This window comes from Sebastes fasciatus, chromosome 9 (assembly GCF_043250625.1).
Source record: "Sebastes fasciatus isolate fSebFas1 chromosome 9, fSebFas1.pri, whole genome shotgun sequence".
NCBI classification, from domain to species: Eukaryota; Metazoa; Chordata; class Actinopteri; order Perciformes; family Sebastidae; genus Sebastes; species Sebastes fasciatus.
This window is the reverse complement of record NC_133803.1, coordinates 34,874,951-34,893,040: the sequence shown is the minus strand read 5'-3', so window position 1 is coordinate 34,893,040 and position 18,090 is coordinate 34,874,951. Positions and strand designations below refer to the sequence as shown.

The 18,090-nt window shown below is 41.9% G+C and overlaps 1 protein-coding gene across 2 annotated transcripts in view; it reads right to left on the bottom strand.

The window, feature by feature from the left end:
* LOC141774613 (contactin-associated protein-like 4) overlaps nt 1-18,090 on the bottom strand; it is a 92,154-nt gene that overhangs the window by 48,248 nt on the left and 25,816 nt on the right. For both annotated transcript variants that reach the window (XM_074647399.1, XM_074647400.1), the window contains exons 3-4: nt 9,441-9,634; nt 3,635-3,782 (exon numbers count right to left, since the gene is read on the bottom strand). In XM_074647399.1, the coding sequence (XP_074503500.1) occupies nt 3,635-3,782; nt 9,441-9,634 (342 nt within the window). The remainder of the gene's footprint in view (nt 1-3,634; nt 3,783-9,440; nt 9,635-18,090) is intronic.

The following is an 18,090-nucleotide window of genomic DNA, read 5'->3' as shown; positions in this document are numbered from 1 at the left end:
TTATGTTTATCATAAAGTGAAGTGATAAAGCACAAACACAATGTAGACACTTTATAGAGAAGCTAATCGTTGAGCTGAATATGAGAGGCAGATTATAGACCATGGAGCATTTTTCATGTCAATCTAAAGAAAATGATACACTTAGCGTTGCCTATCACGGCACTAAGTGTTGCTCCCGCCTACAGCGTCGCCATCGAAGCATCAAATTAGAAATGTCAGCTGAGATGCATCAATTTCTGCAACCCGCTGCATCCGAGGCTTTACTGCTGACAGTGAAACCCCAAAATCTGAATTATTCAAAAGTCAAAGTTTTTTTTTCTCTTCCTCTTCACCTTTTGGATGAAACGAGGACGTGTCGCCAGAATCCTCAAAATCATCCTCAGAGGAACCGTTAAATCCAACTGAACCAACAGACCTTCTTTACCAACGGCACTGTTTCAAAGATAATACAAAACATATTTTATTAATAGTTTTTGGGAAAGTTTCTCAGCCATTTTTGGGATTTGTTACAAATATTTTTTTTATATATTTTCTTTAACAATTTATTAATATTTTTCAGACATTTCTAGCCATTTTTGGACATTTTCTTAATATTTTCTTAATAGTTTTTTTGAAAATTTCTCAGAAATGTTGTGTTTTTCTTTCTTTCTTTTTTTACATTTATTAATATTTTTGGGACATTTTCACGGGCTAAGTAGTACTGCTCATTAATTCCATGCAACAATAATATTTCACATTGAGTAGTTTTAGTTTCTCGTGTTCTGATGTTGTTTTTGCTGTCTGGTTTATAAATGTCATAACTTCCTCGTGCAGTGTGGTTCTTCTCATTTCTCATTGCTTTTGTCCCCAGAGTTGATTCTTCTCTAACTACATCGATGGATTTGCATGACAAGTGTGTGGAAATCCGTTTTTGGGGGGAAAAGAAGAACTGATTAACTTTCCACACTGGCTTGACTTCTTACAGACAAATCACTTCTGCCTGCGTTCACGTAGCATCATGAAAGTTTCTCTGGCAAACAGCAGCGACAGGACGAGGCCTTCTATTACTGTCATGGCCACAGCTGCTGTGTCCTCTCCTGCCTCCTCTGCCCTCTTCTTCCTCTCTTCTCACGCTGGTTCTGCTTTTCATGCCCACATTCTTCACTTCACGTCCTGCAGACGCCACCGTATCCTCCCGCTGTTTGTCACTCCTGTGGCTCGTTTCTAATCAAGCTTGATCGGCTGTCTGCTTCCCATCTGCTCCTTATCTCCAATTATTGTTGTGGGTATATTGTGTATATTTATATATATATATAAATAAAGTGTGTTTCCATCCATCTTTATATGCACGTTTTTAAGTTGCACATTAAAACCTGATATTGGACACGCTGGAAATTAACAAAATCGAACATTAAAAAAATTATTTTCCTCCTGGATAACATTATGGTAAATAAAGAGAATAGAAAAGACGGGGGTGTTAGCTAATCCATTATCATGTAGCATGTCTCCCTCCTCTCCTTTGTGTCAGCCATAGCAGCTGATCAAAATGCCAAAAGGATGCAGTATGTATGTACAGTATGCATGTATGAGAGAAGACAAATAAAGATATTGTGAATGCCATCTTAGATTATGGAAATGCTCCGATCCATCACAGTTATGCTTGACTTGAATTACATAATGCTGGTGGAGTTTAAACTATTTAAAATAAAGATAAAACAGTGGATACTATAACAGACGTTGTGTGATATATTCAACTAAAGATCAAACTGAATTCCTTCCTAAAATTCTGGGCAATTCAAGACTTCTTTAGATGTTGAATTTTAAAAATAAAAAATGAAGACTTAAAGCGTAACTTTGGTATTTTTTAACCTGGAGCATATTTTCTCATGTTTTTTGTATCTAAGTGACTAATGTGGACAACAATTTCTGAAATTGTTCCAGTATTGAGGGAGAGCGCTGTAAACAGCAGCCGCTAAACGAACTGCGAGGACAAAAGAGCAGCATTTATGCAACGTTACGTCCACTAAAGATGCTTCTTTTTACCACCGACAGGCTCAGATTGTTGTTACAAGTGTCTGACAACATTATGGAAAGAACCCTACAGAGAAATTAAACCTTTTTCTGACCTTCCTCTTGATCCGGTCTGTTTGTTATTGTGTCCAAGTCCCGCTCAAGGAGAAGTCTCATTGTGAAATATTAATATCCGTATACTCTGACTACAATAAATACGGGCGATCATCGAATTCAAAGATCTCATCCACGTTGAGGAAATCATCGAAATATTCAGCCATGACATTGATAATCTTTTAGATAACACTACACTTTGCTTTCTGTTCTCCAACACAACAAACTCTCCCCGTTTCCACCGTGGATGTATTCCTCTATTCCACCGTTGTCTTACCTCACCTCGCCAGATTTCACAACCAGACTTCTCCTTCAGCGAGACTCTTTCCATGATGTCAGACACTCATGGTACGTGTCCACCGGGGGCAAGTGCCGCGTCCCAGCATTGGACGCTTGGTGGGCTGCCACTAGACACAACACACTTGGCACCTGATTGGAAGAATGCTTTATCTTGGCTCCACACTCTCCTCAGACCGCTCCCTTGACACTGAAATAAACAGTCGCATCAACAAAGCCTCTTCAGCCTTTGGGCGACACCGTAGAAGGGTATTCGAAAACAAAATACTAAAGATCAGTAGCAAGGTTGCTGTTTACAACGCGGTATGTGCCTCCACTCTGCTCTACGGGGCAGAAACATGGACCCCATACAGACGGCATATCACCAGCTTGGAGGCTTTCCACATTCGATGCCTCCAAAAAATCCTCGGCCTCTCTTGGGAAGATCGGGTGCCATACACAGATATCCTTTCCGTGCCCAACTCCATCTGCAGGGAAGCATCAGTGGCAAAAACACCCATCTCCGCCGGATAGGGCATATTATCCTCCTGCCCGACCACCGCCTGCCCCACCAAACCCTCTACGGGCAACTCAGCGATGCAAAACGGGCTGCTGGTGGACAAAAGAGGCGCTACAAGAACTACACTAAAGATGTCCTCAAGTGCTGCAACGTAAACCCCACCCATCTGGAACATCTGGCACTTGATAGGTCAGCCGGGCAGCTCACCTGTGCCAGAGCGACCGAACAAATACATCACACCGCCCAACAGAGGAGGACCGGAAGGCGTGCCCAAAGACACCAGCGGGCAGCCGGCATCACCCCAACATCTGGGCTCCCTTGCCCCATCTGCGGGCGAGTGTGTGGCTCACGCATCGGCCTCCACAGCCACATGAAGTGGCACCAGCACCAACGGCGCTGAATCACCCCCCCACCCCCAACCCCCTGTAGCAACCGTCATCATCGGACACGATGGACAGCTCAGAGAGACAGCGTTCTCCCTCAATACTGGACAAATATTAGAAATTGTTGTTGCCATTACTCAGTTAGACACAAAAACTTCAGAAAATAGAGTCCAGGTTGAAAAATACCGAAGTTAAAAATGTAGATGGTTTTCTTTCTCAAACCTTGTTTAGTAATAGAGGGAACTGAAATGCTGATTGGTAATGTATAAAATGCTTAATAGTGGCTAGAATTGAAGAGACGTAGAGAATCGTATGTCCTATTCAATGATGTGAAGGTGTCTGCTGTACTGACTGTAAGGACATCCGTAGGTCTCCAGTCTGAGGCCGATCCGACCGTTGGGGTTCCAGTCCAGAGGGATCAGGCGGACGTAGCGGGCGATCACTGGCTGCTGGAGCTTGTGTTGGACCACACTGTCTGCGTTACTGTTACCTGGAAACGCCTGGAAAATACAAAACAGCATCAAGTCAGCTCATGTTCTGTCTTTCTATCTGTGCAGCTGTCCGTCTTCTGTCACCACAAAGAGAACTGTGATATTCCTCCCTCTGGATGTTTATTATCTTTCCACTAAATAAGTGAACACGTTCTTTCATCTTTTTATTGGAGCTGAAGTGCAAACCCCCCCCGCCCCCCCGAGGCTCCTGTGAGAACGTTTGATTTCCCTCTTAATGAAGGGAATATTGCGGAGATAGGGCCACGTTCCTGGTGAATGGATTCTCAATCAGGTAGAAAATTAGATTTGTGAAGCACCAGTTGTAGTTTTAGGTGTTTTAGACGCTTTGGTAAACACTCGGTCCGCGAGGACTAACATCTATTAACCTCCGTGATCCCAGCGCTCCCGTTCTGGATTTGTTTGAACCTTTTTAGGCTTAAAGTTGGACTTCATCTTAAGCCCTTTTATCAACTCTCATTATGAACCATATATATTTTCTTTTCAGGTAGTTGTGCTTCTTTCCACAAAGACATAGAAGTATAATAATATTTAGTTTGCTGCAGTCTGAATCGTGATCTCTGTGTGACTCGGTGTCTGCTCTTCATAAATTACGTCTGCCTCTGATTCTCTTCTCTCTCGGCCTCGTCGCCATCTCAGTGTTTCACTTATAAACTAAAGCCTGTGTGCCGGCTCTGATCACCTTATTTGTTTTTTCATTTATATGCAAATACTGTGAACTCAACCTACAATTAAATTGCAGAATTTCAGCACTGTTCAGGAAATAAAGGAGCTGCAGAGAGACGATGTCCTTCAAATGAACCCAGATGAAATGTCCTTCGACAAACTGAATCCCTACGAACTGATCCTGACCTCTGACCTCTCTATGGAGATGGGTTTGGAGAATGTCTGAACAAGATCAACACTTAAGGCATTACAAATGTCTATCTGATGTTGAAATCTTAAATTAAACGGAAAGTTAACACATGAGATTCCAGCCCAGACCCCCCCAAAAAACGTTGGCATTGGACATTTCTGCAAACAACGGATACGTTGAATGGCGACGTTTCAGAACCAAAAACATGTTTCATGAATACGTTTCATATGAGCCCCGTATCACGCTCGCAGAAACGCAATGATAAAGCCTAAACAAAATGTAGACACGCCATAGAGAAGCTAATCGTTTAACTGATGTCTGGATATGAGAGGCAGGTTATAGACCGTGGAGCATTTTTCATGTCAATCTAAAGAAAATGATACACGTTGAGTTTAAAACTACTACGTTTATAAAGTTAAAATGAAACTGAAGGTTGTGAACACGGGACACGAACGAACAGCTGATTGTAATGGGAAAGTGAAACATATCACACGGGACACGAACAACGGTCTGCTGGATGACAGCCTTGAGTTTGTTGGACTCATCCGCCACTCCCCCCGCCCGCCCGCCCTGTGTTTGTATTTTCGCTCTTTAAACTACGTCACCACACCGCCGGTGCACTTTCTCGGAGTGTTTACTGTTGCAGGTTGGGTTTACATTGTAGTTACATTGTAGTTAACGGAACGCCCGGTGCGTCTCATCCAGGCACTAAAGAGTGCCATGTGTGTCGGTATCACACGCCGACGGCCGTGACAAAGTGTCAGTATTTGACGCCCTGGGAGTGAGAACAGTCTGGGGATACATATAACTTTATTGATTGATGAGAGATTTTCTGTTTTCTGTTCTCTTGAGGGTTTGAAGTAGGCGGGGCTCAGATGGAAAAAAAGATGATCCATCACAGGTCAGCTATCAAAATGTGGTGACTGGCTCATGTTGCCATGCAGTACCATTAATCAAATCTGACCCACACAGTCCGGATACAGCGGAGTGGCAGCTCTGATTGATGCATATTTAGTCGTTAATATTTAATGTGAGATATTTCTAATGCATGCTGCTGTCCCGTGATGGTTAATCCATGTTGACCGTCGGCTGCTTTAGCTGCTGCTTTGACTTCAAACATCAACAATACATCTGAGTTAGGCTCCTGGATAGTCGGGTGAGTGAAGCCCAGTTACAATTTATACTATTTTTAGTTCATGAAGACTTCTGTCATGTTAAGTTTTGCAGTAATCAGCATTCATGACTTCCCTATATCGTCCCTCTTTTACTTTCAAATCCCTTTTTGTGGGAGACTCTCTCACTCCTTCGCTCTCAGACTTTTCCTCAGACTGTCTCCCTCCGTTCTACTTTCCTTCTCTCTCTCTCTCTCTCTCTCTCTCTCTCTCTCTCTCTCTCTCTCTCTCTCTCTCTCTCTCTCTCTCTCTCTCTCTCTCTCTCTCTCTCTCTCTCTCTCTCTCTCTCTCTCTCTGTAATCAGTCTCCCTTTAGAGGAAGTTCTGCCTCTCCGGTCATATTTCAACAGCCCGATGCCTCAAACTAAATGAGGTGCTGTTCTCCGCGGCCTCCTCAGCAGGAAGCGGTCATCTGTGGAGGTTAGCAGGACTCAAAGCTGTGAAATCAGTGTGACACATGCAGGCTTTTACAGTATGTGGTTCAGATGAGGAGATTTTACACAGAGAAGTTCAGAGGAAGTGTTCGATGACGCACATATACAGATGTGCTTAGTCACATTAACACGAGGTCTCGCTCCTCTAAGGACATCTCCAGCTCAGTCGCCAGAAATAATTGTTGGCATTGGACGTTTCTGCAAACCAAGAATACGTTGAATGTCAAGCGACATAGTGGACGGGTCCAACAAACTCAAGGCTGTCATCCAGGAGACCGCTGTTTGTGACCAGTGTGTTAAGTTTCACTTTCACGTTACAATCAGCTGTTATTCGTGTCGCGTGTTCCCAACGTTCAGTTTCATTTTCACTTTATAAACGGAGTAGTTTTAAGCCCAACCATGTTGTTTTTTCCAAAACCTAAGCAAGTGGTTTTAATGCCTAACCCAGAGGTCAGCAACCTGCAGCTCCGGAGCCACATGCGTCTCTTCAGCTCCTCTCCAGAGGCTCCCTGTGGACTTTAAAACAATGGAAATGAATAACTGTTTTTTTGTTTACATTTTCATTTTTATTTATCGTTGTTGTAGGTCTATGGTACGACGGTACGACGGAGTATTAGGGCCACATTGAGGAAAAAAATAAATCTGAGATTTAAAGAATAAAGTCATAATATTATAAAGTAGTAATTTTACGTGTTATTTTCTTTTTTTCTCTTAAAGTTATGACTTTATTCTCGTTATATTACTTTTTTCTCGTAGTATTACGACTTTTTTCTCGTAAAATTATGACTTTATTCTCGTAACGTTACGACTTCATTCTCGTAATATTCTGACTTTATTCTCGTGATATTGTGACTTTATTGTGTAAATCTCAGATGTTGTTTCCTCAATGTGGCCCTAATACTCCGTAGTACATTGTCTCTTTGGCCCTCACTGCATTAGACTGATATATTATATACTTAGACTATAAACTGTGTTACCTTCATCACAATGATCACATGTTTTGCGGCTCCAGACAGATTTTTTTTTTTTTTTGTTGCCTAAAATGTCTCTTTAGATAGTAAAGGTTGCTGAGCCCTGGACTAAACCTAAAGTGACGCCAAGGGGCGTGACAGAGCGGCGGTATGTGATGAGTTAAGATGAGAACGTGTTGGTGTCCCACATCTATTTTACCTCCAGCCTCCTCACCTTCACCTTCACCTTCACCTTCACCTTCACCTTCACCTTCACCTTCACCTTCACCTTCTACCTACTGCCACTTTTCAGCTTTTCTCACTTTCGGCACACAGAGCCCATATTTGCATTTCAGATTGACGCTCAATAACAGAATCGGCGTCTTCACCGCTCCTGTAGGGAAATCTATGATATACTTCAACTCCATTTAACACTTAAGGACGCTATATTCCCTGGTTAAGAGAATACCATCTGCTCGCCTCTTTCACACCTTTGTAGTGGATGTGAAGAGAGAGCGAGAAAGAGGAGAGAGGATGAGAGAGGAGGGAGATAATTAGAGAAGGAGAGAGCATTGCTCTGGCCTCTGAGCTTAAAGGAGAGAGATGTCCTGGAGGAATTGTGACTGATGAAGCGGCTCAGCAGTCGACTGTGTTTCCCTGAAAGCCACAATAAACTGGGCTGACTAATATGTGGAGCTTTAGAAGGACTTTGAAGACATGCTGTGGTTTTATCCTGATTTATGCTGAGTGTGAAATCAACAAGCTTTTAAGCTGCGAGAAGCTCTTTTTTTTCTCTGTTCTCTCTGTGTGAAGGAGTCTCAGCCTGACATTAGTTTTACCCCCGCTGTGAGAGTCTTACCGCTCATCAACTTTAAATTGAAGCTGTTCATCACAGCGTCACTGTAGAGCTTTCTGGAGGAGCTTGGAGGTAACGCTCGACTGTCTCTACCTACTAAAGTGTGACGTGGTTAACACGGGGAGGGAGAGTGAGCCCCGAGGTGAACATTTGAACAGGAGTTGTACATGTAAATGAGATGCTAAGTCCTTTAGATTTGGGTTCTTCTTGAGATACAGTTTTTTTTTTGGGGTCATGCATTCTGCACAGCGACAGCTTTCATCATTAATAAAGAGGATTGGATTAATGATTGCTGGTAATGAACAGCACACTATTGCAAAGGTGGTGCTGGTTTAGTTTTCATGCTGTTTGTTCTCTGCAAAAGGTGTTGAGCTGCAGGCTGGTCGCATACATTACTCGTAGCTATACCTATGAAAAGTAATGCACTGTAATTCGCTCCACTCTTCAGGATAAATATGTGTGTTTATTATTAATATATGTTCTTGCCTTCTTCTTTACCATCATTGTTTAGCAACTTCTTTAAATCTAATTCTCAAATTCATTCACATAATACTAGAGGTTAATTATCTTCACCTGAACATGGCCAGTTCTCCCTCTGATATCGAGGTGTACAAATATGGAACACCAACATACACGTTATCAAGAGCTCGTTATCCTTAGAAACATTTTAAAAGAAAGTTATCATCACACTTAATTCATGATGTCTAATTATCTTTTGATATGTTTAGATATATTTTCTTTTCTTCTGTACTGTTTTTTTAATGGGAGGTGGCTTCTTGATCTCTCCTGACACATTTATTTATTTCTTGTTTCTTTTGTTTTCATTGACTTGATTTTGTGTGGTTTTATGTATGTGCAAATAAATGAAACTCAAAGTAGCATTATCAGAGTGCCAATGTTGTCCCTTTTTATTATAAATCTGGTGGGTCTGTAAAACCATTGATGCTGTTTAAGAGAAATTTTCACTGTACTTTAAAGATCAACAAACACGTTGGTCAGACCATCAATCAATCAGCACATAACATCAATTATCAGCAAATTACACGCAAAATGATTCGTCTCAACCTTCAGAGGGACATTATCATTGGACTAGCAGCATATGTTTTTGCATTTTGACATGTCATAGCACAAAACACAGGTGTGTTTCTTTAATTAATAAAGTGTTTCAAGGGTCCTGGTATTGTGCACATTGGCTCACTGGGACACTGTTGATGTTATTAGTAAGACCTTTCCTACTGTGACGTGTCAAAATGTCTCCAGTGAAAAAGCTCTTTTGTCTCTGCTGGTTCTGTTTGGACTCTTTAGTCCTGCTAACACTCATAAGTCAGTTTTAATATTACCTTTACAGCTGTTGGTATATAGCTTTATTACAATGCCCTCACCCCTATGCTGTCTTCCTGTCGATAGTGTTTCCAGTTGTGTCCCGTGTCGCTGAACATCAGCAGGTAGGCCGTCAGCCAATCGGAGCTGCCGTAGCGACCCTGCGTAGAGACAGCAGCGATCTGCGTCCGCCCGCCGAGGTCGACCTCCAACCACTGATATCTGTCTGAACTCAGAGGAGACCAACCGCCGGCTCCTGGGAGGACAGAGAAACACCTTCGTATCATCCAAACAATATATTACATATTTGGGTGTTTTTAAAAATCACATGAATAAAGAAAGTTAGTTAAGAGTGCTGGAAAATCAAAGGGGAATGAAATTAATTCAAATATATCTACAAAGTTATGTGTAAAGATCTACGCTGCAGGATCCTTTAAACTCTATCAACGCGTTAACAAGAACAAAATGAAGTGTTCAGACGGATGTAAATCCATCAGGAGCTTTCAGTTGTTTCTTAAAAGAATTCAAATCGTACTAAACTTACTTCATCAGACACAAACTTTCTCATAGTTTAAAAGCCGTGAGCACTTATAGTTTATCAACTCATTTCTTTGATGTTCAATTAGGAACAGTCCAAAGAGTTTAATCTGCAGCTGAAGGACTGTTCTGTGTAATAATATAACCAGCAGCTGAGGCGTTTATACAATATTAAAGAGGCCAGTTCACAGCAGACCTTCATATCATCTGAGAAACAGGGCAGAGGACCAGAAGATGAAGACACGTTCAATAATTAAAATACCAAAAGGTGTGTGTGTGTGTGTGTGTGTGTGTGTGTGTGTTTGTGCTGAGTCATAACAAAGCTGCCAGAACACCATATGGGCAGATTTTATTGCATCATACATGTGCTTTACTTTAACTTTAGTGAGGACCTTACCTTCCATGCAAAACCAAAAGTCCACCACTGAGTTTACGCTTGTTACCAGGCTGTTCTACCGTCTAGCTGTAACCATGAAAAGTAATGCACTGTAATTCGTATACATCCCACATAATACATTTGTACATAATCCACGTAACCGTGAACCAAGGCCTATGGAAAGGAGGCTGGTTTTCACGGGCGGACACGGGTCTTGGGATATGGGGTATTTTGAAAAGACGGTATGCATGTAGCAGGCGGAGAATTGACACGTGTCGCTGGACATTTGTAGGAAAAGGAAGAATAACTTTTCGTGTACATCCCTTGTATGAGAATACGTTGCTTGTTACATTACGTAAGAAAGTCCGTTAAGGGCGGTTTGTATTTATTCACGGTTGTTATATTATTATTTGAACACAAACTATGATCTTTTTTCTAACCCTAACCAAGTAGTTTTGTTGTCTAAACCTAGCCAGATGTTTCACAACGTTAACCAGGTTGCATTAGGCGTTTCTTCGAGCGTGATACGAGGCTGATATGAAACATTTTTATGGTTCAGAAATGTCAACATTCAGAAACATACAGTGACAACAGTTTTTCTGGCAGCTGTGATCAGCATTCTTCATTCATTGCTTTACCTGACGTCTGTTACCACTGGCTGTTACTTCAACCATCACTTTGGGTGCCACTAGTTGTTAACCATTTCTACTTGAATGCCTAACCCAGGGGTCAGCAACCTGCGGCTCCGGAGCCACATGCGTCTCTTCAGCTCCTCTCCAGAGGCTCCCTGGGGATTTATAACAATGGAAATGAATAACTGTTTCTTTGTTTATATTTTCATTTATATTTATCATTGTTGTAGGTCTATGGTACGACGGTACGACGGAGTATTAGGGCCACATTGAGGAAAACAAATTAATCTGAGAGTTAGAGAATAAAGTCAGAATATTATAAAGTAGTAGTTTTACGTGTTATTTTTTTTTCACGTAAAGTTATGACTTTATTCTCATAATATTCTGACTTTATTCTGTAAATCTCAGATGTTGTTTTCCCTCAATGTGGTCCTAATACTCCGTAGTATATTGTCTCTTTGGCCCTCACTGCATTAGACTTATATACTATATACTTAGACTATAAACTGTGTTACCTTCATCACAATGATCATGTTTTCCAGACAGATTCTTTTTTTTTTTCTTTGTTGCCTAAAATGTCTCTTTAGATAGTAAAGGTTGCTGAGCCCTGGCCTAACCCTAACTAACGTATCCCTGGAGCATCTCTGGATCTTACCCCCCACTATCTCCATTTCCCCTCACATCCATCATCTCATCCTGAGTTCATAGCGTCAGAGCTGCCATTATTCTCCCCTCTGAATAGGGTTGGAAATGTAAAATGATCTTAACCCTCAAAGCGTCTTGTGAAGATGTGAAGGAAAAGACAAAATGTCTGAGATGTGCTTTTAGTTTTATCAAAACTTTTCTCCATATTTGAAATAAGATGACTGCTCACTTGTGGGTGACTTTGAAGACAAATCTCTAATTAATAATGACACCCGCAGACCGTATCAGTGTCATCCTTTTGTCACTACAATCCTCCCTTTGTAGAGACAGCCATAGATTGTAGAAATATATTGATGTCTTGTGCAAAAAGGAACTTTTGAGTCTGGGCTGTCTGCCAATTGAGCCACTTGGTATCAGTAGAGTTAGAGGTTGTGCAAAAAGCCTCCAGGGGAAATTAATAAGAAGTTTCAAAATGTCCTCCAAGAAGCACATTAGAGGAATCAGATGTGGAAAAACTTGATTTGCATTCTCAGATATGTCTGTGTTTTTTGTCACGTTTTCTTTGCAGTTAACATCTCATCGTACTTCTTCCCCTCCTGAGGCTAACTGAGGTAACTTTGGTTCCCCACTTGGATGATTTACTACTGCACTGCCAGAGATTCCTGTATCGGAGTTGTACCGAGTATCTGTCTGCTCAGAATGAAACGTGATTAAATGCCCTCTGCACATGTTGAACAGATAGAAGCTGGTAGTTGAGATGTCTTGGATATCATGTCTGGATATCAGCTGTAGCAGGAGAAGTATAGAACACAGCGCTGGTGGAGCTGACGGCCAACAGATAACAGAAAGTCTCTTTGGACATCAATAATGAATGTTATTTTGACAGACAGACAGACAGACAGACAGACAGGAAGAGAGACAAATGGAGCTATAACACTCTTAAAGCTCTATTATACATTAGAGAGATTTTCACTAAGTGCTCAGAAAGTATCATTAATGATTTGATTGATATAAGTGAGGCTGAGGCAAAAAATACCGGGAGAATTTGTGTCCCGCTTGAAACCAGAAGTCAACGTTGATTTATTTGTCAATTAACACCATTCCGGGAGTTATTTTAAGCCAAAACACAATCTTTTCCTAAACCTAACTAAGTAGGTTTGTTGCCTAAACCTAAGGAAGTTGTTTCCTGTGGAGACAGAAGTTTATTTTGAAAAGACTGTATGCATGTAACGAGCGGAAATTGCCACGTGTTGCTGGACATTCGTAGGTGGATAAAAGCGGTAGTGTTTCCGAACACCAGAGTCCCTTCAGAAAACTGCTCATTTTCCTCCAGCAGGGTCTGACAGTCCGCCCCGCTTTGTCCTGGTTCTGGTTCTCCCGTGCCTCCAGCGGTCTCAACGATGCCAACACGTTCTCATCCCAACCTGTCACATACTGACGCTTTGTCAGATCCCTCGCCGTCACTTTTCGGTCACCGTGAACACGTGCTTCATGTTGTGAATTAAACAAAAATACTTGCTTAGGTTTAGGCAACAAAACCATGTAGTTAGATTTAGGAAAAAACAACATGGTTGGGCTTAAAATTATTACGTTTTTACAGTGAAAATGTGACTTGATGTTGTGAACACGGGACACGAATGATCAGCGGATTGTAAAGTGAAAGTGAAACGTAACACACGGGACACTAACAGCGGTCTCCTGGATGAAAGCCCTGTGTTTGTTGGACCCATCCACCTCCCGTCCCGCCCTCCTAGTGTGTCTCTTTCACTCTTTAAACTACATCAGCACAACACTTTCCTTGAGCGTTTACTGTTGTTGCGGATGGGTTTACATTGTAGTTAATGGAAATGCATTGCATACCGGCGCTAAAGGTATTTTAAGAGTTTTTTTGCATCAGCATTTAACGCCCTGGGAATAAGAACGAGCTGATGTAGTAGATTATGATGAGTTTCTAGAGACCTGACAGAGAGATGTTATATTAATGAATTAAAATTCGATAATGATCACTTCATAAGCACCTGTGAATCAGCAATTTTCTTCATAGGTCGTTCCTGATTAACTCTGAACCAGCTGATGAGCAGCACAAACCAGTAACCACTCATTCATTACTAATTACTTCATCATTAATTACACCCCCGAGAGCACACAAGAAAACAGACTGAGAATAGACAGGAAACAGACCGAGGGGATTATATTCGTCATTTCTTTTTGCGATACAAACTGCATAAGGAGACTGGTACTGCCACATGATAGAAAGTCTGGTGCGTCTCATACTGATGAGAATGACTGAGAAGGTGCTGGTAGGTCATATAGAGACGTATTAAACTGAGACTGTTTCATAACCTGTTAAAAGTTCCTCACATTAACTTTTAGCACTTCGTTAACATTTGTAGTCCGCGGCCTGTGGTCTCCTTTTCACTGGTAAGAGAGGATTAGGCTTTGCTTTCAGGGCTCTACATGTTACGTCTCATCTAATTTATGTCCCTCTGAAAAGCCTGCAATTTTCACAGAATGACGTTTTGGCCATTTATTAAATAACGGTCTGCAGTGCTGGAGCAGAGGCAGCAATTTTGATTAATGGGCTTTTATTTCATTTAAAGGCACTATGATCAGAATTTATATGCAATTACAGCATTTCTCAAATGACTGTGATGGCAGGCTTTCCTGGAGCAGTCTGTGTGTTGCTTTCAGCCCATTCATCAACTCTGTGTCTCAGGGTGACATCAGTTTCTTACACATACTTTCACTGGAACAAAAGTCATAAATCCTACACATACTATAGGGGCTTTATTTTAGGATCCAAATAATTTACTTGTGTCATACTGTAAAAATACCCCAACAGTTGTTTAAAGGGACTATTTGTAACTTTCAGAAATGCTTCTTAACAGCGACACCTGTGGCCGTGAAATCAACGAAAGTCAGTGTCGGGCTCGCGCTTGCTCGCTCTAAATGGACATGAATGAGCATCGCTCAAAACAGTGAGGCGACACACGTCAGCTAAAAGCATAATATCACTCTATATTTCAGCTGCTTGGCAGTAATGTTAGCTGACCAGACCAAGGTCTCTCCATGAACATGATTTAGATCTGATCCAAGTGTTGGCTTTTCCTGCCCCAGCGCAGGCTGAGGCTGCGGGGCTCTGCAGCGAGTCTTCCTGCTCTCTCCGCCCGCAGCCGGAGAGAGCAGGGAGACACCGGCACCCGGTCGGTAACGAGACTACAACGTAACTCGTTGCGGAGCTCCGTCACTTCACAAGACACGGGAAACCTCTGTTGGTCTGGAGGAGCTGCCGCATTTATTTCTGCACAAACATCCACTGTACATTCACTAGATATTCTCAGAGCTAAACTAACTCTTCTGCAGTGTGGAGTGAGCGCGCGTTCACGTCTAGAGGTGGAGCGAGCTGAGCGAGAACGCGCACTGTCTGAGTGAAGGCGAGCAGGCAGAGGAGCGGGGACACCGGCCACATGCGAACGCGCATATGCGAGCGCGCATGTGTCCCGACCCGGTACATTTATACGCTTAAAAAGTTACAAACAGTCCCTTTAAATAAAGCTTTCATAATGGGAAAAAACTATATATCTAGATCTAGATCTAGATATATAGGTAGATGCCTTTGGATCATATGTCAATGTCGCCATCATCGTGGGAGGTCAGGACTGGCCTGGATAAAGAACACTATAATATTTACATTTCAACCGAGTCATTTTTTATATTCAAGCGTTTATAATCTATGTGGAGTACTGTAGGTTAGATTCCCCCCCGCAAAACACTTTCTTTCACATCATCAACATTACAGTTTCAGTTATATCTTTACAAAACATTTGCTTCCGTAGGCCATCAGATAGAAGACAGCTAGCTTTTGTTAGTGTTAGCTAATCCTCGACCAAAGCTAATGTTATCTTATAGATCTTCACGTCTAACATAATGTCTTTAAAACTTTAAATTAACGATATGCGTCTAATATCGCAAACAATAAAGCTGATGTCATGTCGTGGGTTTGGGAGCAGTAACGTTAACTCTCAGCAAAACTAATTATTTACCACCACGTAAGTAAATCAGTTCATGTAACGTTAAGCCAAGCGAACGTCGATACACGCCCTTTTGAGCGTCTAGCATCGATTATAGCCTCGATTTTAAGTAACTGGAGACAAAACTTTATTTTTCTACTCCTCGTAGATCAGAAATCCTTCAATATAAAAACGACTCGTTGAAATCGGTTGAAAAATATAAACGTTATAATGCTTTTTATCCAGAAAAATGGCAGCTCCCCCGTTCACTTGTATAGGGTTACAGGCCAGTCCTGACCTCCCCAATATCTACGTACTGTATATACATCTATGGGAAAGACATGCATGTTGTATGATTGATCAAGTAAAGGTTGCATTCTTAACAACGCTCTCTCGCGGGTTAATCCGCAGGTTAATGGTGCAACACGACGGCTGCAGAGTGTTTAGAGGAAGCAGAGGTATCTCAGTGTGTTTCCTCCAACAGTCGCTGCTCATTTTGCTGGTAAATGAACTGTGAATGAGGCGGCTCCTCTGAGAGCAACTGTAGAGGAAGAGGAGCGTTAACGGCAGCTGGAGGAGACGAGGACGACGAGGGGGTTTTTAATTTATCCGATGATTTCTACAGAGGACAGCTGGGATTCTGGAAAATGAAAGTTTCAGTCAGTGCATTTAGTTAGCGCGCGTTGCTGCTGTCAAACGTGAATTAGATTTATTGATCAGTCTAATTCAGTTCTGAACTCTAATTCAATTCAAAACTCAGAAACAGAGAATCAATAAGGCGTTGTAACCTGCGAGGTGTTATTGTTAGCAAGAAATCACTGACAGGGAATTACAAGAGCTATAATGAGCTAAACCATCGTCAGCGTGACACAGAGGAGCTCCGTGGCTGCTCTCAAAGCTCATCACATCTCAGACAAGTTGGTGTGGTTTCATATATTCTATATATGCACGCTTAATATATGCACATTAAGTCAATAGGGCAATTTGTTTGCAAATCAGTTGCATCTTTAAGAGAGTATAAAATATGTGTTTTTAATTCCATCTCTTTGCTTCTCTCTTTTTCTTCCATGCAGATAAACTAACGTATGTTTTGCCGTTCAGATCTTCCTTTAGAAGCATCAGATCCTTGATAACGCAGATTGAACTCAGATCAGCAGGTTGACTGAACGCAGCATTTCATTTCTGCTCACAGCTTCTGTCATCACACAAACAGCGAGGAGACAGCAGCCTGCCGTCTCTGCTTCCTGCCGGCTCCCAGGTAGTGAAAACCGTTTAGATCTTCAATTGTGTCGAAGATAAAGACACCAAAGCGCTTCCGTCTGATTCTTATCTCAGAGGTGTGTTTTCTCAAAGCCCCCTTATCAGCACATACATGTACGTTTTCTTTTTTTCTTTCTTGTCAATTATTCTGGTGACAAAAGCAAACCTAAGTGTGTGATTTATACGAGCAACGTAAGCGCCTAAAGCAGAGCAGAAAGGAGGCAATGACCGCTGTACTGTTGTGGGTTTTATCCTTCTGTCTGTCTGTCTGTCTGTCTGTCCATCATTCACCCCGTCAGGTGTCTGTCAGTTAGTGTGAACCCAGTTTGTGTGTCCTGCAGGGCAGCGAATCACAAGGTGAGCGGTGCTGCTGCAACACATCAGAACAGAAGCAGCTCATCTTATCTGCACCGCCGGTGAAAACACTGGGGGGGTTAAAATAATAATAAAAAACAGTGAGAAGAAAAGAGGACAAGATTTCGGCGATAATTTATTGATGTTAAACTGCTAAATGTTGTATGTGAATACTGGAGAGCACAGCTGAGTTGAAAGATCAACTGTGGCTGAGCTGACATGTGGAAGGTTTGATGAAACGTTTCTTATCAACAGTAACATCAAATATTATAATGGGCTGCTTATCCTTCATTTACCTTTAATCTAGAGAAACACTCATGCAGAATATTCTCTTTAAACACAGTAGGCTACCACTGAGGTGTGTTTTATGCATGTGCACAACTTCACACTGCACTAGTGAAGCGTGCATTCAGTATATGGAGGTAACGCTGGAAAAGACCATCTTAAATTAGGCAACTGAAAAAAATCTATCTTTTAGTGGGTGAAATGATTCAACAACAAACACAGAAACTCAACCCTGATATTCATTTAGATTAGTGCCTGCTACTGGCTAACCTGCTACCAATCAGCTGCTTACTGACACATCCAGCAGACACATGGGAGCTCTCAAAATATAGTTTGTTTTATATTCTTGTTTCATAATGGCACGGCATGTTGACAATCCTGTCCTCGCTGTTTCCTGTCCCCTCCTTCTTTTGGCCACAACATGCCAGTAGATTTCTCCTGGTGGATTTTGTTCTGACTGCAGCTCAAAGCCTTGATTATACTCCCAACCGGACGCATACATGGACAGCTGCGGACACCACGGACGCGTAGTATTTCTGTTTAAGTATACTACTTTCTTGAAGCTAGCGTTAGTGGCTGCAAGGTCACAACAAATTGGAGGTAGGCCTACACG